Source organism: Bombina bombina, chromosome 8, assembly GCF_027579735.1.
Source record: "Bombina bombina isolate aBomBom1 chromosome 8, aBomBom1.pri, whole genome shotgun sequence".
NCBI lineage: Eukaryota > Metazoa > Chordata > Amphibia > Anura > Bombinatoridae > Bombina > Bombina bombina.
The window spans coordinates 230,570,483-230,593,039 of record NC_069506.1 but is presented as its reverse complement, the minus strand read 5'-3'; the positions used below and the strand labels follow the sequence as shown (position 1 = coordinate 230,593,039).

General features: G+C 38.8%; 1 protein-coding gene across 1 annotated transcript in view; it reads right to left on the bottom strand.

The window, feature by feature from the left end:
- Window positions 1-1,266: 1,266 nt before the first annotated feature.
- The window catches only part of ETHE1 (ETHE1 persulfide dioxygenase), a 45,055-nt gene continuing 23,764 nt past the window's right edge, over window positions 1,267-22,557 (bottom strand). The window contains exons 4-7 of the mRNA XM_053691209.1: window positions 17,791-17,920; window positions 17,067-17,156; window positions 15,946-16,062; window positions 1,267-1,656 (exon numbers count right to left, since the gene is read on the bottom strand). Of these exons, the coding sequence (XP_053547184.1) occupies window positions 1,610-1,656; window positions 15,946-16,062; window positions 17,067-17,156; window positions 17,791-17,920 (384 nt within the window). The 3' untranslated portion in view covers window positions 1,267-1,609. The remainder of the gene's footprint in view (window positions 1,657-15,945; window positions 16,063-17,066; window positions 17,157-17,790; window positions 17,921-22,557) is intronic.

Below are 22,557 nucleotides of genomic sequence, written 5' to 3'. Positions count from 1 at the left end.
GTACTACCCTCCATAAGAGACTACTACGAATCGTCTGACACTTCTCTGTCAACCTCCTGACGGAAGGCAAAGAATGACTGGGGGTTGAGGGGAGTGGGGGAGGTATTTAAGCCTTTGGCTGAGGTGTCTGTCTCCTCCTGGCAAGGTTCTTAATTCCCACAAGGAATGAAGCAGTGGCCTCTCCTCCCATTAAGATGGAAAAAAATGCTTTGCATACAAGCGCACGCTTATAATCTCTAACCACGGACGAAAGAATAAAGTAATGATCACAAGGATCATGGAGATTCGGTCCACACATCATTACATGCAGCATCCCCTGAGCTGTTACAGAAAAGTAACACATCGTAGCATTCAGACGCTATACAGCTCAACTGTCCTAGAGGTCATAGTGGTCTTTGTGTAAATACATTCTCAGCCCATATAACACAATATGAAAGAATTTTACACAACCGTTTAAGTGTGGAAAGTAGGCATCCAGACTGCTTAAGTCATATAAAGCAGTTATGTGGACCATCTACAGAAAGACTGGTTAAAAAAAAAAAAAAAAAAAAAAAAAAAAACACACACTACAGCTTGCTAGCAGAACCCACAATGAATAAAAAGGATTATACTTTAGGGGCTCCATGTACGAAGCAGCGAAAGCTGCTCCGGAGCCTTTGCAGGGCAGGTTCGCATATGCGAGCCTGCTTCCCGCAATGTAAGAAGCAGCGGTCATTAGACCGCTGCTTCCTACACCCTACGCCACCTAAGAGGTGGCGAAGCAAAATCACAGAGAGCTCGCTCGCTCTCGGTGATTGACAGCCCCTTCAGTCGCGTGATTGGTCGCGCGACTGAAGGGGCGGGCATTACACACTCCGCTGAGTGTGTAATGATACATACGGGCAAGCGGATCAATAGATCCGCTGCCCGTGTGTAGCGGAGGCGGGCGGACAGCTTCGCGAGTTAAGAAGCTGTCCGCCCGCCTCTTAGTACATGGAGCCCTAAAACATAAAAAGTCATAACCCCTGTCTCCAGTCACATCTTAGTGCCTGCTCCCTGCATGTCCAATATGACAGTAGCTGAAGGTTTGGTTTGGTGAGAAGAATGATGTTTAGTGGAGGAAGGTGAAGAATAGCAAACACCTCCTGTTCTGTAGCAGCAGTCCAGAGAGCTGCTGAATGAGTACTGGTGGGGAACTAGAAGAGAGGTTTTAATAATGTAATAATAAATTATATGCATAAATTAGCTATAGTAGTCAGCTGCAAGGAAACAAAATATACCACAACATGGTTTAAAATTAGCCTTTTACTGATAAAAATACTCATTTACATATAATATATACAATACACAGATATATCTCCATTACTCCTCTTCAATTGCTGCTTATTGTCAAGAGATGAACAATTATTAGTGGTGCAAAAGCACTTAAATTGTAATGTTGTAATTTTACCACAAAATGTCCCCAAAAAGCTAACAAGCCATCCAATGACAGAAAATTCCACATTTCCCCCACTTCTTTAATTTTATTGTTTTCTTTTGAAACAAAGTAAATCAGATTTCTTCCAATTTTCAAAACACAGTCCAGGACAGGCAGATGTGTAAAAGTCTATACGGTCTTCTTGCAATGACATTAGTCGTCCTGGATACCACATTTCAGGTTGGCTGGTACAGCAATATCTGCAAAGGAACAATACAAATATGTGTAAAATGATAAATTACAACTAAATTGCACTTAGCTTTCATGTGAAGCCCACAAAAGCATATGCTAAACTCAAAGAATCTTGGGGGGGGGGGGGACTCTAGGCCAATAAATGGATATTTCCATTTTAATATTATCATCACATTTTTTTTATTAAGTATCTGGGGGATTCTAAATATTTTATTGTCTATCAAATTAGACATTTTATTTTAATAAGAATGAGATATAGGAGTCCAATTTAAAATGTTATCATTCAAAGAGAGCTTGCAATGTTAAGAGACTCTCCAATTCACATTGTTCTTTTTTTAAAATTTTTGGAAAAGTCAGTTCCAGAGCAGCAATATAATAGTGTAAGCTAGGTGAAAACATCTGGTGAGCCAATGACAAGAGACATATGTGTAGCCACCAATCACCAGCTACCTCACAGTAGTGCCGTGTTGCTCCAGAGCTTACCTAGGTATGCTTTACAATAAAAGGATACCAAGAGCACAAAATAAATTTGATAACACAAGTAAATTGAAAGGTTTTTAAAAGGCATATTTACGCAGCCACCAACCATCAGCTAGCTCTCATCAGTGCATTGCTGCACCTACGTATGTATGCTCTTCAACAAATGAGAGTACATTGGAAACGTGTATGTTCTATCTGATCCATGTTAGTTTATTTTCCCTTTAAGATACACAAAGGTCTAAGCTAGACTGTAACAAATTGTACATTTATACCGGTTTTGGCAGATGATGAATAAGTACATTTCACTTAATGGCCTTTTTTTTTTTTTTTTATTAAAAAAAAAAAACAAAAAAAAAACACAAACAAAACACATTTGCATTTTTAACGGTGACATCTAGTGTTCTGTGAATATAAGACACATAAAATACAGCACCACATTTCAAATTCGATTAAAACCTTTTTTAGTAATACAACTTTCACTTCCAATACTATTTGTGTGTTAGACAGTATAAGAAAAGTTATGTGAACCTTTTTTTTTTTTTCCTTTTTTTAATAAAGGTGTACTGCAAACATGCATCTAGTATAGTTAGTATTCAAAATTAGCTTTAAATATATATATATATATATATTTATATATTACACAGAAAAGTAGTAGGGATACAATATCTAACTATGAAAATGACAAATCAGTCTCCTAATGTTCATCTCATAACTAAATTCTGTAAAAAGGTTTAAGTGCCATCATCCTTTGAGAATTGGAAACACTTTAAGTTACTTTACTATCATTAGAAAAAATCACTACTGTTCAATTCGACTAAACTAGACTATTATTAATCTAAGAAACAGAAACCGCTTGTTTTGCCTCTGCCAACTCAAAAATGGCAAAATCAATCACCCCGACACTTGCTCATTTGGGGTGATTGACACACCCTGCTCTCACACAATTGGTGCACAAAAGCAGGGGGCATTGTTACACAAGAAAGCACTTAAGCAATGCAAACTTTCATCGCAAGTGGCAATTGTAGGTGGACAGGTTCTCTACTTGCGATTCCTATAGTAACCAACAGCTACCTATAGGCTCAGGAAGCCCCTTATTTGAAAAAGGGCAATATTTATTTTGTAAGATAAGTGTTTGTGTGTGTGCATTGTTAGGGAATAAGGGCTCCATTTGTCCCAATACAGCCTGTACAGTAATGGCAATGACAGGGGATTGAGGCCCCTCACTGTATAAAAGTGATTCCCAAATCCAGTCCTCAGGACCATTAACAAGCCAGATATGTATTATATCTTTAATAGAGCACATGCTTTAGTTAATATATAATGCATATCTGGCCTGTAGAGGACTTCTCTTTCAAAAATTAGCTACTTTGTGTGTTTTATAAAGGGGAATTTTGGCTCCTTTTCCTGATGCCAAGTGGGGCAGGTGATCACTATTACCACATTCAAATGCATCACGTTCTTTCCAATTAGGTTTTTTTTGCCCTATAAGCAACGCAGATAAGAGATAGGGCATACAACAGCCACTGGAGCAAAAGTGAAAATGAGTGTCTCGTTGATTTCCGCCACACCCAAGTAGTTAAACAACTTATCTTTAACACAGCAGCTTTTTAAGATACTTATAAAAGTTAATCTGTAACCCATATATTGTGACCGATTCATTGGCAGTCAAGCAGAGAATCCCTATTATCTGGCCTGCTAGGGATACTAGAGGACTAAATGAAATGGATGGTAAACACCTTGAGATTTTTATATACAATGTTTAGTTATGCATAATAAAATAACCTTGCAATGTTTGTTTATTTTGCCCCCTTTTCGTGTAAATTAGATCTGAAAAACAAGCAATTTGTAATTCTCTACTTTATGTTTCCATTGTAATGCTAGCAAAGCAGATTTATTACATTGTTTTTGGGCATGCCCTAAGATTCGTCAATTCTGAAATAAAGTCAATTATTGGCTTAAAGGGACAGTCTAGGCCAAAATAAACTTTCCTGATTCAGATAGGGCATGTAATTTTAAACAATTTTCCAATTTACTTTTATCACCAATTTTGCTTTGTTCTCTTGGTATTCTTAGTTGAAAGCTAAAACTAGGAGGTTCATATGCTAATTTCTTAGACCTTGAAGGCCACCTCTTTTCAGAATGCATTTTAACAGTTTTTCACCACTAGAGGGTGTTAGTTCACGTATTTCATATAGATAACACTGTGCTCGTGCACCTGAAGTTATCTGGGAGCAGGCACCGATTGGCTAAACTGCAAGTCTGTCAAAAGAACTGAAATAAGGGGGCAGTTTGCAGAGGCTTAGATACAAGATAATCACAGACGTTAAAAGTATATTATTATAACTGTGTTGGTTATGCAAAACTGGGGAATGGGTAATAAAGGGATTATCTATCTTTTAAAACAATAAAAATTCTGGCGTAGACTGTCCCTTTAACAAATTTATATCACAGAATTTAAAGTTTCTCCCCCAAACTATTTTTTTTTTTCTTCTTCTTCCCACAAATCAGATTTTAGAACAGCGCCAACTTATTTATACTGCTATATTGATTATCATCATCATGTATTTGTAGAGCCCCAACAGGTTCTGCAGCGCTAGTATTGATAGCAAGGAACTTAATATTAAAGCACTGGAAGTCGTGAAAGTGCCCAAGCATAGAACTATTTGTTCGGACAGTTTATACACAGGTAATTAAACAACAATTTGAGGTTGGTGTTGCGAATCCTATAAGATTTAATAGCAATTTTAAGAAATGTCTACAAGTAATTTTGACACTACCCCGCTCAACACAAAAACAAATTATATATCCATTACGAAAAGGCTGAATCTTTCCAATTAGCAATACAAAGTGGTTCTCTCCCTGCTTATTGGGTTGTGGGGTGGGGGGGGGGGGGGAGTGAGAGGATTTAATGTCCTTTTTTTTTTCCCCTGTCTTTTCTCTCGTGTTTTTTTTCTTTTTTTTTTCTCCTCTCTTTTCTTTTGTTTGAATGCTGTGTTCAGCTTAATATAACTTCAAAAGCCGATATACAAAATATAGATATAGCATTTGGTGGGTAATTATTAATAATGAGATTATAATTTTCAGAAGTATAGATAAGCATCATGAGGGAATATCGGGTTGAAGTCAGCTGATTCTCTGTTTGAAAAGCTTACAACGGACATGAAGTAATTGTAAATTGTTTTGATTTAAGTAACTATGCTGAAAAGTGTATTTCTTTCATGTAATTGGCAAGAGTCCATGAGCTAGTGACATATGGGATATACAATCCTACCAGGAGAGGCAAAGTTTCCCAAACCTCAAAATGCCTATAAATACACCCCTCACCACACCCACAATTCAGTTTTACAAACTTTGCCTCCTATGGAGGTGGTGAAGTAAGTTTGTGCTAAGATTTCTACGTTGATATGCACTTCTCAGCATTGTTGAAGCCCGATTCCTCTCAGAGTACAGCGAATGTCAGAGGGACGTGAAGGGAGTATCACTTATTTGAATACGATGATTTCCCTAAAGGGGGTCTATTTCATAGGTTCTCTGTTATCGGTCGTAGAGATTCATCTCCTACCTCCCTTTTCAGATCGATGATATACTCTCAATTTACCATTACCTCTACTAATAACTGTTTTAGTACTGGTTTGGCTATCTGCTATATGTGGATGGGTGTCTTTTGGTAAGTATGTTTTCATTACTTAAAGACACTCTCAGTTATGGTTTGGCACTTTATGCATTTATATAAAGTTCTAAATATAAGTATTGTACTTATATTTGCCATGAGTCAGGTTCATGTATTTCCTTCTGCAGACTGTCATATTTGGGAATGTAAACATTTTTAAGAAATTTATTTCTTACATGGGGTTTAGTCTTTTTTCAATTGACTACTTCTTGCAATTGTGGGTATTAGGCCCGCGAGTGCGTCAAATGCTAAACTTAATTGCGTCATTCTTGGCGCGAAAAAATTTTTGGCGCAAAAAAGTACGTTTATGACGCAACTTCGTCATTTCCGGCGTCATACGTGACGCCGAGACCTTTCACACGGCAGTGTCATCAGTGACGCAAGTGTGTCATTTCCGGTCATTTTTGGCGCCAAAAAAAGAGTTTACGTTACTTTGTGCGTCATACTTGGCGCCAAACTTTTTTCATTATTTCAATACCCCTTGTTTGTTTGCCTCTTGCTTTCAGAGGCCTATGCTATTGCATTTTTTCCCATTCCTGAAACTGTCATATAAGGAAATAGATCATTTTGCTTTATATGTTGTTTTTTCTCTTACATTGTGCAAGATGTCCCATTCTGATCCTGTCTCAGAAGTTTCTCCTGGAACATTGCTGCCTGACATCGGTTCTACCAAAGCTAAGTGCATTTGTTGTAAAATTGTAGAAATTATTCCACCGAATGTCATTTGTAATAGTTGTCATGATAAACTTTTACATGCAGATAGTGTTTCCATCAGTAATAGTACATTGCCAGTTGCAGTTCCTTCAACTTCTAATGTGCATGATATACCTGTAAATTTTAAAGAATTTGTTTCTGATTCTATTATGAAGGCTTTGTCTGCATTTCCACCTTCTAATAAACGTAAAAGGTCTTTTAAAACTTCTCATTTAGCTGATGAAATTTCAAATGACCAACAACATAATAATTCATCCTCTTCTGATGAGGATCTATCTGAAACAGAAGATCCTTCCTCAGATATTGACACTGACAAATCTACTTATTTAAAATAGAGTATATGCGTTCTTTATTAAAAGAAGTGTTAATTACTTTGGATATTGCGGTATTTCCTTATTTGGACGATAACATAATTTATGCTTACCTGATAAATTCCTTTCTTCTGTAGTGTGATCAGTCCACGGGTCATCATTACTTCTGGGATATTACTCCTCCCCAACAGGAAGTGCAAGAGGATTCACCCAGCAGAGCTGCATATAGCTCCTCCCCTCTACGTCACTCCCAGTCATTCGACCAAGGACCAACGAGAAAGGAAAAGCCAAGGGTGAAGTGGTGACTGGAGTATAAATTAAAAAATATTTACCTGCCTTAAAAACAGGGCGGGCCGTGGACTGATCACACTACAGAAGAAAGGAATTTATCAGGTAAGCATAAATTATGTTTTCTTCTGTTAAGTGTGATCAGTCCACGGGTCATCATTACTTCTGGGATACCAATACCAAAGCAAAAGTACACGGATGACGGGAGGGATAGGCAGGCTCTTTATACAGAAGGAACCACTGCCTGAAGAACCTTTCTCCCAAAAATAGCCTCCGATGAAGCAAAAGTGTCAAATTTGTAAAATTTGGAGAAAGTATGAAGCGAAGACCAAGTTGCAGCCTTGCAAATCTGTTCAACAGAGGCCTCATTCTTGAAGGCCCAAGTGGAAGCCACAGCTCTAGTAGAATGAGCTGTAATTCTTTCAGGAGGCTGCTGTCCAGCAGTCTCATAAGCTAAACGAATTATGCTACGAAGCCAAAAAGAAAGAGAGGTAGCGGAAGCTTTTTGACCTCTCCTCTGCCCAGAGTAAGTGACAAACAGAGAAGACGTTTGTCGAAATTCCTTAGTTGCCTGTAAGTAAAATTTTAGAGCACGGACTACATCCAGGTTGTGCAGTAGACGTTCCTTCTTTGAAGAAGGATTTGGGCATAAAGAAGGAACAACAATCTCTTGATTGATATTCCTGTTAGTAACTACCTTAGGTAAGAACCCAGGTTTAGCACGCAGGACTACCTTATCCGAATGAAAAATCAAATAAGGAGAATCACAATGTAAGGCTGATAATTCAGAGACTCTTCGAGCCGAGGAAATAGCCATTAAAAATAGAACTTTCCAAGATAACAACTTTATATCAATGGAATGAAGGGGTTCAAACGGAACGCCCTGTAAAACATTAAGAACAAGGTTTAAACTCCATGGTGGAGCAACAGTTTTAAACACAGGCTTAATCCTGGCCAAAGCCTGACAAAAAGCCTGGACGTCAGGAACTTCTGACAGACGTTTGTGTAACAGAATGGACAGAGCTGAGATCTGTCCCTTTAATGAACTAGCAGATAAACCCTTTTCTAAACCTTCTTGTAGAAAAGACAATATCCTAGGAATCCTAACCTTACTCAAAGAGTAACCTTTGGATTCACACCAATATAGGTATTTACACCATATCTTATGGTAAATCTTTCTGGTAACAGGTTTCCTAGCCTGTATTAAGGTATCAATAACTGACTCAGAAAACCCACGTCTTGATAAAATCAAGCGTTCAATTTCCAAGCAGTCAGCTTCAGAGAAGTTAGATTTTGATGTTTGAAGGGACCCTGTATCAGAAGGTCCTGTTTCAGAGGTAGAGACCAAGGTGGACAGGATGACATGTCCACCAGGTCTGCATACCAAGTCCTGCGTGGCCACGCAGGTGCTATTAGAATCACTGATGCTCTCTCTTGTTTGATTCTGGCAATCAATCGAGGAAGCAACGGGAAGGGTGGAAACACGTAAGCCATCCTGAAGTCCCAAGGTGCTGTCAGAGCATCTATCAGGACTGCTCCTGGATCCCTGGATCTGGACCCGTAACGAGGAAGCTTGGCGTTCTGTCGAGACGCCATGAGATCTATCTCTGGTTTGCCCCAACGTCGAAGTATTTGGGCAAAGACCTCCGGATGAAGTTCCCACTCCCCCGGATGAAAAGTCTGACGACTTAAGAAATCCGCCTCCCAGTTCTCCACTCCCGGGATGTGGATTGCTGACAGGTGGCAAGAGTGAGACTCTGCCCAGCGAATTATCTTTGATACTTCCATCATAGCTAGGGAGCTTCTTGTCCCTCCCTGATGGTTGATGTAAGCTACAGTCGTGATGTTGTCCGACTGAAACCTGATGAACCCCCGAGTTGTCAACTGGGGCCAAGCCAGGAGGGCATTGAGAACTGCTCTCAATTCCAGAATGTATATTGGCAGGAGACTCTCCTCCTGACTCCATTGTCCCTGAGCCTTCAGAGAATTCCAGACGGCACCCCAACCTAGAAGGCTGGCGTCTGTTGTTACAATTGTCCAGTCTGGTCTGCTGAATGGCATCCCCCTGGACAGATGTGGCCGAGAAAGCCACCATAGAAGAGAATTTCTGGTCTCTTGATCCAGATTCAGAGAAGGGGATAAGTCTGAGTAATCCCCATTCCACTGACTTAGCATGCACAGTTGCAGTGGTCTGAGGTGTAAGCGTGCAAAGGGTACTATGTCCATTGCCGCTACCATTAAGCCGATTACCTCCATGCATTGAGCCACTGACGGGTGTTGAATGGAATGAAGGGTGCGGCAAGCACTTTGAAGTCTTGTTAGCCTGTCCTCTGTCAGGTAAATCTTCATTTCTACAGAATCTATAAGAGTCCCCAGGAAGGGAACTCTTGTGAGTGGAACGAGTGAACTTTTCTTTTCGTTCACCTTCCATCCATGTGACCTTAGAAATGCCAGCACTAACTCTGTATGAGACTTGGCAGTTTGAAAGCTTGAAGCTTGTATCAGAATGTCGTCTAGGTATGGAGCTACCGAGATTCCCCGCGGTCTTAGTACCGCCAGAAGAGCACCCAGAACCTTTGTGAAGATTCTTGGAGCTGTAGCCAATCCGAATGGAAGAGCCACAAACTGGTAATGCCTGTCTAGGAAGGCAAACCTTAGGTACCGATAATGATCTTTGTGAATCGGTATGTGAAGGTAAGCATCTTTTAAATCTACAGTGGTCATGTACTGACCTTCTTGGATCATAGGTAAAATTGTCCGAATAGTCTCCATCTTGAACGATGGAACTCTTAGGAATTTGTTTAGGATCTTTAAGTCCAGGATTGGTCTGAAAGTTCCCTCTTTTTTGGGAACCACAAACAGATTTGAGTAAAACCCCTGTCCCTGTTCCGATCGTGGAACTGGATGGATTACTCCCATTAACAAGAGCTCTTGTACGCAGCGTAGAAACGCCTCTTTCTTTGTCTGGATTGTTGACAATCTTGACAGATGAAATCTCTCTCTTGGAGGAGAGTATTTGAAGTCCAGAAGGTATCCCTGAGATATTATCTCTAGCGCCCAGGGATCCTGAACATCTCTTGCCCAAGCCTGGGCGAAGAGAGAAAGTCTGCCCCCCACTAGATCCGATCCCGGATCGGGAGCCCTCAATTCATGCTGTTTTAGGGGCAGCAGCAGGTTTCCTAGTCTGCTTGCCCTTGTTCCAGGACTGGTTAGGTTTCCAGCCTTGTCTGTAGCGAGCAACAGCTCCTTCCTGTTTTGGTGCAGAGGAAGTTGATGCTGCTCCTGCTTTGAAATTACGAAAGGAACGAAAATTAGACTGTCTAGTCTTGGCTTTGGCTTTGTCCTGAGGCAGGGCATGGCCTTTACCTCCTGTAATGTCAGCGATAATCTCTTTCAACCCGGGCCCGAATAAGGTCTGCCCTTTGAAAGGTATATTAAGCAATTTAGACTTAGAAGTAACATCAGCTGACCAGGATTTTAGCCACAGCGCCCTGCGTGCCTGAATGGCGAATCCTGAATTCTTCGCCGTAAGTTTAGTAAGATGTACTACGGCCTCCGAAATGAATGAATTAGCTAGTTTAAGGACTCTAAGCCTGTCCGTAATGTCGTCCAGAGTAGCTGAACCAATGTTCTCTTCCAGAGACTCAATCCAGAATGCCGCTGCAGCCGTGATCGGCGCAATGCATGCAAGGGGTTGCAATATAAAACCTTGTTGAACAAACATTTTCTTAAGGTAACCCTCTAACTTTTTATCCATTGGATCTGAAAAAGCACAGCTATCCTCCACCGGGATAGTGGTACGCTTAGCTAAGGTAGAAACTGCTCCCTCCACCTTAGGGACCGTTTGCCATAAGTCCCTTGTGGTGGCGTCTATTGGAAACATTTTTCTAAATATCGGAGGGGGTGAGAACGGCACACCGGGTCTATCCCACTCCTTAGTAACAATTTCAGTAAGTCTCTTAGGTATAGGAAAAACCTCAGTACTCGTCGGTACCGCAAAATATTTATCCAACCTACACATTTTCTCTGGTATTGCAACTGTGTTACAATCATTCAGAGCCGCTAACACCTCCCCTAGTAATACACGGAGGTTTTCCAGTTTAAATTTAAAATTTGAAATATCTGAATCCAGTCTGTTTGGATCAGAACCGTCACCCACAGAATGAAGTTCTCCGTCCTCATGTTCTGCCACCTGTGACGCAGTGTCTGACATGGCCCTAATATTATCAGCGCACTCTGTTCTCACCCCAGAGTGATCACGCTTACCTCTTAGTTCTGGTAATTTAGCCAAAACCTCAGTCATAACAGTAGCCATATCCTGTAATGTGATTTGTAATGGCCGCCCAGATGTACTCGGCGCTACAATATCACGCACCTCCCTCTGAGCGGGAGATGTAGGTACTGACACGTGAGGCGAGTTAGTCGGCATAACTCTCCCCTCGTTGTTTGGTGAAATTTGTTCAATTTGTACAGATTGACTTTTATTTAAAGTAGCATCAATACAGTTAGTACATAAATTTCTATTGGGCTCCACTTTGGCATTGCAACAAATGACACAGCTATCATCCTCTGAATCAGACATGTTTAACACACTAGCAAATAAACTTGCAACTTGGAAATACAATTCAATTAGAATAATATTAAAACGTACTGTGCCTTTAAGAAGCACAGAAGATCTATGACAGTTGAAAATTAATAAATTGAAACAGTTATAGCCTCAATCCTTGTAAACAACACAACTTTAGCAAAGGTTTAATCCCATTAGCAAAGATAACAAATTCTGAAAGCAGGAAACAAATTACAGAATAAACGTTTTTTATCTCAGTCAAACTATAATTCTCACAGCTCTGCTGAGAGAAATTACCTCCCTCAAAATAAGTTTTGAAGACCCCTGAGCTCTGTGGAGATGAACCGGATCATGCAGGGAATACAATGAGTTGCTGACTGAAATATTTGATGCGTAGTAAAAGCGCCAAAAAACGGCCCCTCCCCCTCACACACAGCAGTGAGGGAGAACAGAAACTGTCAGAAAACAGATTAAGCAACTGCCAAGTGGAAAAATAGTGCCCAAACATTTATTCACACAGTACCTCAGCAAATGAAAACGATTTTACATTCCAGCAAAAACGTTAAACATAATCTCTAGTTATTAAACAGCTTTATGTATTTCTTACAGTGTAATTCTAGTGAAGTACCATTCCCCAGAATACTGAAGTGTAAAGTATACATACATGACATTATATCGGTATAGCAGGATTTTCTCATGAATTCCATTGTCAGAAAATAAAAAACTGCTACATACCTCTATGCAGATTCATCTGCCCGCTGTCCCCTGATCTGAAGTTTACCTCTCCTCAGATGGCCGAGAAACAGCAATATGATCTTAACTACTCCGGCTAAAATCATAACAAAAACTCTGGTAGATTCTTCTTCAAACTCTGCCAGAGAGATAATAACACACTCCGGTGCTATTTTAAAATAACAAACTTTTGATTGAAGATATAAAACTAAGTATAATCACCATAGTCCTCTCACACATCCTATCTAGTCGTTGGGTGCAAGAGAATGACTGGGAGTGACGTAGAGGGGAGGAGCTATATGCAGCTCTGCTGGGTGAATCCTCTTGCACTTCCTGTTGGGGAGGAGTAATATCCCAGAAGTAATGATGACCCGTGGACTGATCACACTTAACAGAAGAAATCTTGGTACTAGCTCAGTCTTTACATACTGCAGAATCTCACACGAATCAACTAGTGTTTCTTCGGAAACATGGTTGGAGGATCAATTTACCAAAAAGTTTCTTGATGCCTCAGACAAAGGTCACCTTTTTAGGCTTCCAGATAGATTCAGTGTCCATGACTCTGTCTCTAACAGACAAGAGACGTTTAAAATTGGTCGCAGCATGTCGGCTCCTTCAGTCTCAGTCGTTCCCTGCAGTGGCTATGTGCATGGAAGTTTTAGGTCTCATGACTGCAGCATCGGATGCGATCCCCTTTGCTCATTTTCACATGAGACCTCTACAGCTTTGTATGCTGAATTAATGGTACAGGGATTATACAAAGATATCACAATTAATATCCTTGAATCCCAATGTACGACACTCTCTGACATGGTGGATAGATCACCATCGTTTGGTTCAAGGGGCTTCTTTTGTTCGGCCAACCTGGACTGTGATCTCAACAGATGCAAGTCTTTCAGGTTGGGGAGCTGTTTGGGGATCTCTGACAGCACAAGGGGTTTGGAAATCTCAAGAGGCGAGATTACCAATAAATATTTTAGAACTCCGTGCAATTCTCAGGGCTCCTCAGTTCTGGCCTCTGCTAAAGAGAGAACCGTTCATTTGTTTTCAGACAGACAATATTACAACTGATGTCAATCATCAGGGTGGGACTCACAGTCCCCTAGCTATGAAAGAAGTATCTCAGATACTTGCCTGGTGGAATCCAGCTACTGTCTAATCTCTGCGGTGCATATCCCAGGTGTAGACAATTGGGAGGCGGATTATCTCAGCCGCCAGACTTTACATCCAGGGGAGTTGTCTCTCCATCCAGATGTGTTTTCTCAGATTGTTCAGATGTGGGGGCTTCCAGAGATAGATCTCATGGCCTCTCATCTAAAACAAGAAACTTCCCAGATACCTGTCCAGGACCAGGGATGTTCAGGCGGAAGCAGTGGATGCGCTGACACTTCCTTGGTGTTACCAACCTGCTTACATCTTCCCGTCTCTAGTTCTCCTTCCAAGAGTGATCTCCAAAATCATCATGGAACAGTCTTTTGTGTTGCTGGTGGCTCCAGGATGGCCACACAGGTTTTGGTATGCGGATCTGGTTCGGATGTCCAGTTGCCCGCCTTGGCCACTTCCGTTACGGCCAGACCTACTACTATCTCAAGGTCCGTTTTTCCATCAGGATCTCAAATCATTAAATTTGAAGGTGTGGAAATTGAACGCTTAGTTCTAAGTCATAGAGGTTTCTCTGACTCAGTGATTAATACTATGTTACAAGCTCGTAAATCTGTCTCTAGAAAGATTTATTATAGAGTTTGGAAGACTTACATTTCATGGTGTTCTTCTCAGAAATTCTCCTGGCATTCTTTTAGAATTCCTAGAATTTTACAGTTCCTTCAGGATGGTTTGGATAAGGGTTTGTCTGCAAGTTCCTTGAAAGGACAAATCTCCGCTCTTTCTGTTTTATTTCACAGAAAGATTGCTATACTTCCTGATATTCACTGTTTTGTACAGGCTTTAGTTCGTATTAAGCCTGTCATTAAATCAATTTCTCCTCCTTGGAGTCTTAATTTGGTTCTGAAGGCTTTACAGGCTCCTCCCATTTGAGCCTATGCATTCTTTGGACATTAAACTACTTTCTTGGAAAGTGTTGTTCCTTTTGGCTATCTCTTCTGCTAGAAGAGTTTCTGAGCTATCTGCTCTTTCTTGTGAGTCTCCTTTTCTGATTTTTCATCAGGATAAGGCAGTTTTGCGGACTTCTTTTCAATTTTTACCTAAGGTTGTGAATTCTAACAACATTAGTAGGGAAATTGTTGTCCCTTCCTTGTGTCCTAATCCCAAGAATTCTTTGGAGAGATCCTTACATTCTTTGGATGTGGTAAGAGCTTTGAAATATTATGTGGAAGCTACTAAAGATTTCAGGAAGACTTCCAGTCTATTTGTTTTATTTTCTGGTCCTAGGAAAGGTCAGAAGGCTTCTGCTATTTACTTGGCTTCTTGGTTGAAACTTTTGATTCATCAAGCTTATTTGGAGTTGGGTCAGGCCCCCGCCTCAGAGAATTACAGCTCATTCTACTAGATCAGTCTCCACTTCGTGGGCTTTTAAGAATGAAGTTTCAGTTGATCAGATTTGCAAAGCGGCGACTTGGTCCTCTTTGCATACATTTACTAAATTCTACCGTTTTGATGTATTTGCTTCTTCGGAAGCAGTTTTTGGTAGAAAAGTTCTTCAGGCAGCTGTTTCAGTTTGATTCTTCTGCTTTTTGATTTAAGTTTTTTTCTTTCAAACATGAAAATAAACTTATTTTTTTGGGTTGTGGATTAATTTTTTCAGCGAAATATGGCTGTTTTTATTTTTATTCCCTCCCTCTCTAGTGACTCTTGAGTGGAAGACTCCACATCTTGGGTATTGATATCCCATATGTCACTAGCTCATGGACTCTTGCCAATTACATGAAAGAAAACATAATTTATGTAAGAACTTACCTGATAAATTCATTTCTTTCATATTGGCAAGAGTCCATGAGGCCCACCCTTTTTATGGTGGTTATGATTTTTTGTATAAAGCACAATTATTTCCAAATTTCCTTTGTTGATGCTTTCTACTCCTTTCTTTATCACCCCACTGCTTGGCTATTCGTTAAACTGAATTGTGGGTGTGGTGAGGGGTGTATTTATAGTCATTTTGAGGTTTGGGAAACTTTGCCCCTCCTAGTAGGATTGTATATCCCATATGTCACTAGCTCATGGACTCTTGCCAATATGAAAGAAATGAATTTATCAGGTAAGTTCTTACATAAATTATGTTTTTAAAAAGTCTTGAGAGCACAAATATGTTCTACAGTGCAGTTTGTCAGAAGATGTAATAAGGAAATGTGCAGCCAGACAAGTTTAGATGATATCCCTAGGGAATAAGGGACACAAATGAATGGAATGTGTAGTATGTGTATAGGCAGGTTACAGCACAGCCACACTAAAAGTAGCGACTTAGTATTATAGTAAGAATATTCCACGTTGATGAACGGAACTGAGCAGCATATAAGAGATAATAAATCCTATAAACCGATAGGGATCCCTGTTATTTCCCATATAGACTTCAGTTCCTTACCTATCTGTGCAGGTCTAGGCAGGTTCAAGTTATTCATAATATTCACAAACTCTGCTTCGCTTTTAGTCAGCCGTGGGTTCAGACGCTTCTCTTCCTCCACAGTTGTCACAGTTTGCCCTGTAGTAAAGGAGTTGGGAGGTAAGATATCATAGTTATTTTACAATTAATAATCACTAACTACACTAAGCCACAAAACATTTTATACACACTGTACCCACATTACAAGGTATCCTACCTAAATGTCACAGTACCCGTTACCAACAACAGCTTCACTTTTGTGATCTAACAGATATTAATCTCACAGAGGTTGACTGAGGCTCTGGTTATTGATTGATATTAGTAATACATTTTATTTGCTTTTGTGCTGGAGTTAAAGGGACAGTCTAGAATAAATTAAACTTTCATTATTCAGATAGGACTTGTAATTTTAATCAACTTTCCAATTTACTTTTATCATCAAATTTGCTTTTTTCTCTTAGTATTCTTAGTTTAAACTAAACATAGGTAGGCTCATATGCTAATTTCTAAGCCTTTGAGGGCTGCCTCTTAGCACATGCTTTTTAAATCTCTTTTCAACACAAAGAGACAGAAAGTACACGTGGGCTATATAGATAACACTGTGTTCAGGCACAGGGGGTTATTTAAGATTTAGCACAACACAATGCTAAATTTAAGACAATACATAATAAACAGTCACAGTCATGTGATCAGGGGGCTGGAAGAAGGTTCTTAGATACAAGGTAATCACAGAGGTAAAAAGTTTATTAATATAACTGTTTATGCAAAACTGGGGAATGGGTAATAAAGGGATTATCTATCTTTTAAAACAAACTATAACAATTCTATGGTAGACTGTCCCTTTAACCCATTACTGTACCACAGACCTCTTAAGTATCCCAGAGGTAAACAAGATTGCACAATTACTGGCTCAGGTTTTTAATGTTTTAATGATTTTGTATACAACTTACATCATGGCTGTGTTACTGTGACTATTATGATATTTGTGCCCATGTGAAAAGGAACAACTAGGAAATGCATAATATGGATATTAGTGTCAATCAGCATAAACATAAAGCTTTGCTGTCAACAGAAATCTAAGAACCATCATTAACTCTACTGACCTGTATAGTCATGTGCAGGGTAGAGGAAACAGCTATCAGGCAGCGTGAAGATCTTGCTGTGCACAGAATGGTACAGAGTGCTGGGGCAACCTGCAAAAAAAGCAAATGGTCATTTCTACCTTCCAATGAGTATAACAGTTTAGAACTACATTGCAAGTTAGTTGCAAAAAGATGGCTTTCTATCCTTTATGTTAGTACTATTTACAAGATGCTATTAACAGGGATACACCCTTGGTAAGCTTAATTTTGTCAGATACATATTATTAAACAAAGTCAATGAACTTGCTTCTGTGTTAGGAAACATGTCAGCAGAATTACGTAAAGTTAAAAGGTCAATATAGTGAAGGAGCTGCAATGCACTACTGGGAGCTAGCTGAACACATTGGTTTAGCCAATGACAAAAGGCATTTCTGCGTAGCCACCAATCAGCAGCAAGCTCCCAGTAGAGCACGGCCGTTTCTGAGCCTGCCTAGGTTTGCTTTTCAGCAAAAAGAGTGAAGAAAATTATATAATAGAAGTAAATTGAAAAGTTGTTAATTAAATGCTCTCTCTGAATTATTAAAGTTTAATTTCATCTTCACCTTAAAGCACTTTACCATTTTGACTGTGTATTTTTAGAGCTGCCTCCAGAACTGGACCAACTACTACAGATGAGGTGTCACCGAGTTTATTGTTCATAATAACTTCCTATTTACACAGCCTATCATCCTCCTACAGTATTTACCTTGCTGGAAGTCGGTGCGACCACAGCCTCTGATGAGCAAGGCATCCCCAGTGAACGCCATACTTTTATCGTTCAGCACATACGTAAGGCAGCCATCAGTGTGTCCGGGGGTAGAACGAGCCTCCAGAGACTGCAGGGAACCAAAAGAGGCAATAATGTTTTACAGAAAGAACCAACAAGCAAAAGTGACAATCAATGCTGATGTGCTATTTAAATTACAACAACATGTATTTGTTTATATATACATACACACATATAGTGTATTAATTTGTAATCATTTAGCAGATGCAGCTAAATGGGTAAATAAAACAAGGAAATAATATTAAACAAAAAAAACATAAAGAGCTACATGTGACAATATCGACTTATTAAAAACTAGGATATGAAATAAATATGTTACCTACTGATTTTATGTATATATTTTACCCAAATTAATAAAAAATCAAATTTCCTTAAAGAAATACGTATACCTCTGATAGATTATGAATTTAGAAAAAACACAAATGTTCTATTCATATAAATTTCAAATACATTTTAGTATAATCAAAAGTTTTTATTAAATTACAATCATATGCTAAGAATAAACTAAAATTTATCAGATAAAATACACAGCTGTATATCTATATATATAAAATATTTCACTAATGACTCACAAAGTAAAAACAGATATTAATGTGATAAAATATGGATGAGAGAGCCCAGATAATTTTGAGTCTTTCCTAGTAAAGTAACGATGTCCACAAATATTACTTAGAGATGTGGTCTGTATATTGAAACAAAAGGATTTGTTGAATTTGTTGAAAAGATCCTTTTAGTACTATAATTGTTTCAAACAGTTCATATAGTGTCCAAGTTCAATTGATAAAGTATCAAAGCACAGATGATTAGGGTGGCAGAATTCCCGAATAAATGTTAAAAATCCAGTGTTTAGCAGGGCAACAGTCTTGTTTGTGTGTTATTTACAGTAGACTTAAATGACACTTTATGAGGTATATAACTTTAAGAGGTGTATCTTAGCCGCTATATAAGTGGTCTTACCTCCTCCTTCACGAGTTAACCCCGCTTCATGGGTGGTCTTACCTCTTTATGAATGGATTTGAAGTCTCTAGGCTTACCGGTCTTTTTAGTTTGGGTAAGCGTAGCGATGCAGCGATTCGGTTTTCTTCAGCTTGCGCAAGCTCTCCTATAAACCGATAGCTTCTTCACCTGCTCTTAGTACACTGGTGTACGCAGGTGTAGATCTGTGTGAGGTCCGTTAATCTTCCTGCACTTAGTACTCTTTGTACGCAGGTTCCAGACAGGAGGAGGTAAGACCACTTATATAGCGGCTAAGATACACCTCTTAAAGTTATATACCTCATAAAGTGTCATTTAAGTCTACTGTAAATAACACACAAACAAGACTGTTGCCCTGCTAAACACTGGATTTTTAACATTTATTCGGGAATTCTGCCACCCTAATCATCTGTGCTTTGATACTTTATCAATTGAACTTGGACACTATATGAACTGTTTGAAACAATTATAGTACTAAAAGGATCTTTTCAACAAATCCTTGTGTTTCAATATACAGACCACATCTCTAAGTAATATTTGTGGACATCGTTACTTTACTAGGAAAGACTCAAAATTATCTGGGCTCTCTCATCCATATTTTATCACATTAATATCTGTTTTTACTTTGTGAGTCATTAGTGAAATATTTTATATATATAGATATACAGCTGTGTATTTTATCTGATAAATTTTAGTTTATTCTTAGCATATGATTGTAATTTAATAAAAACTTTTGATTATACTAAAATGTATTTGAAATTTATATGAATAGAACATTTGTGTTTTTTCTAAATTCATAATCTATCAGATGTATACGTATTTCTTTAAGGAAATTTGATTTTTTATTAATTTGGGTAAAATATATACATAAAATCAGTAGGTAACATATTTATTTCATATCCTAGTTTTTAATACTTTTTAGCTTTTAGTAGCGCCACTCTCAACTACAATTCATTTTAATTTCGTGACCAGGAAGGGGGTTCATAGAGAGAGGCAAAAGTATTTTAAGTCCAAGCGCTGTTTTATATATATCTTCATCCAATATCAACTTATTGTTTGGTAAAATGTTATGTAAAAACAAAGACTTGCTATTAAAATGTAAAAAAATAAAATAAAGGATTTAAAACCCATGTGCGCTGTTTCTCCTTGTATAGGCGGAGATATATATAATACATACATACATACATACACACACATACACACAGTGCCATTGGCACAAATATTTTGCCGTTAAAGGGGTTAAAAGTAAATAAAATTAACTTGTCTGGAAGAGCTGACAACAGCTTTGTGCAGGGACATAATTTACACTCCCCACACAACTTCTTTAACAGTCCCTAGTGAGTAATTGATAAAATAGGGAAGTTTAGGAACCATGAAAAGAAAAAAAAAATAATCATCATCATCAGGTATTTGTAGAGTGCCAACAGATTCCGCAGCGCTATAAACATAGGTGGTATACAAGCTAACATTTATAGTGGGTCAAATGGGTAGAGGTCCCTGACGAGTGTTGCACTGTTGTAATCGGCTCTTTTGCGGGTGATCTACAAACAGCTGGGCTCATAGGCTAATTATGTGCTGCCCAGGTTATCTGAATATATCAGGTGCTGCAGAGACATCAGCAGCTGCAATTTACACTATTTATACTCACTGCTCTGTGAATTTAAAGAGACAGTCTACTTGAAAATTGTTATTGTGTAAAAAGTATTCCTTTATTACTCATTCCCCAGTTCTGCATAACCAACACTGCTATATTAATACACTTTCTACCTCTGTGATTACTTTGTATCTAAGCCTTTACAAACTGCCCGCTTACCTCAGTGCTTTTTACAAACTTGCTTTTCAGCCAATTAGTGCTGACTCAACTGCACGGGAGTGAGCAGAAAGTTATGGCACACATAAAACTAGCACTGTCATAAGCTAATAAAATGCACTGAGATAAGAGAAGGCCTTCAAGGGCTTAGAAATTAACATATGAGCCTACCTTGGTTTAACCTTCAACAAGGAATACCAAGAGAACAAAGCAAATTTGATGATAAAAGGAAAATTGTAAAGTTGTTTAAAATTGCATGCTCTACCCGATTTATTAAAGTTTTTTTAAATTTACTGTTTAACCCTACAAGCACATAAGTTCATGGAGCAGTAAGTGTAAATTGCAGCTGCCGATGTCTCTGCAGTGCCTGATTTATTTTTTAGATAACCCTTGCAGCAAGTTTAATTGTCTGGAGGGCGGCACAATTATTTTATTTCTGTTACCGTTCATAAGCTTCCTTATCTGATCAGTAACCAACCAGGGGCTGTAACTAAAGAACAAGCTGTGTGGGGAGTGTAAATTACATCCGTACACAAAGCCGATATCAGAACAGGGAATGTTATATATATATATATATGTTTGTTCTTAAGTTGAATTTGTATGTAAGTTGGAACAGGCACTTTTTGGGGGGTAAAACTCTAGCCAAACATTTTTTTTAGTTTTGGATAGCATACAGAAAAGTTTGTTTTGCTATCTGTGCCCCTGTTCAGAACATTTCACATCACTTTCTGTCCTTGTGACAATTGGATTTGGGTATTTTGGGTTATCCTGGAAAGAAGGATTGGCGATAAAGCTTTATTTTCTCCGTTTGTAAGTACGAGTTGTACTTAAGTCGGATGTCTGTAACCCAGGGACTGCCTGTATATACACACACACACATTATGCTTGACACAAATATTGTGTTTTAATTTTTTGCTACACTGTCCCTTTATGGAAATATATTTATGTTTAATAGTCATACATTTATAAACTGCCCTTAAATCTTATAAAACATTGTGGCGCCTGTATGTTAGGAAGTTATCCATCACTGCTTTAGAGGGTCATAGGTAGCAAGGTAATTAAACACCTTGAGAATTTTATATAAAAGTGTTTAGTTATGCGTAATGAAACAACTTTGCAATATATCTATTGTCTTTATTAATTTTGCCAATTTTCATGTAAAATTAGCTATGAAAACTGAGCAATCTCTAAACCTCAGAACTTGAAATGCACACTGCTGACTTTGAGGCTAACTCTGCAACATATCTTTTCCTAATGGGACTGATCAGATAACCTCTGCAAAAAGTAAATTTATGCTTACCTGATAAATTAATTTCTTCTACGATATGACGAGTCCACGGATTTCATCCTTACTTGTGGGATTTATCCTCCTGCTAACATGAAGTCGCAAAGAGCACCACAGCAGAGCTGTATATATAGCTCCTCCCTTCCCTCCACCTCCAGTCATTCGACCGAAGTTAGGAAGAGAAAGGAAAAGCTAAAGGTGCAGAGGTGACTGAAGTTGATAAAAAATATAAAATAAAATAAATCTGTCTTAAAAATGACAGGGTGGGCCGTGGACTCGTCATATCGTAGAACAAATTAATTTATCAGGTAAGCATAAATTTACTTTTCTTCTACAAGATATGACGAGTCCACGGATGTCATCCTTACTTGTGGGATACAATACCAAAGCAACAGGACACAGATTAAAGGGAGGGACAAGACAGGAACCTAAACGGAAGGCACCACTGCTTGAAGAATCTTTCTCCCAAAACCAGCCTCAGAAGAAGCAAAAGTATCAAATTTGGAAAAAGTGTGAAGAGACGACCAAGTCGCAGCCTTGCAAATCTGTTCAACAGTAGCATTGTTTTTAAATGCCCATGAGGAAGCCACAGCTGATGTCCAGCAGTCTCATATGC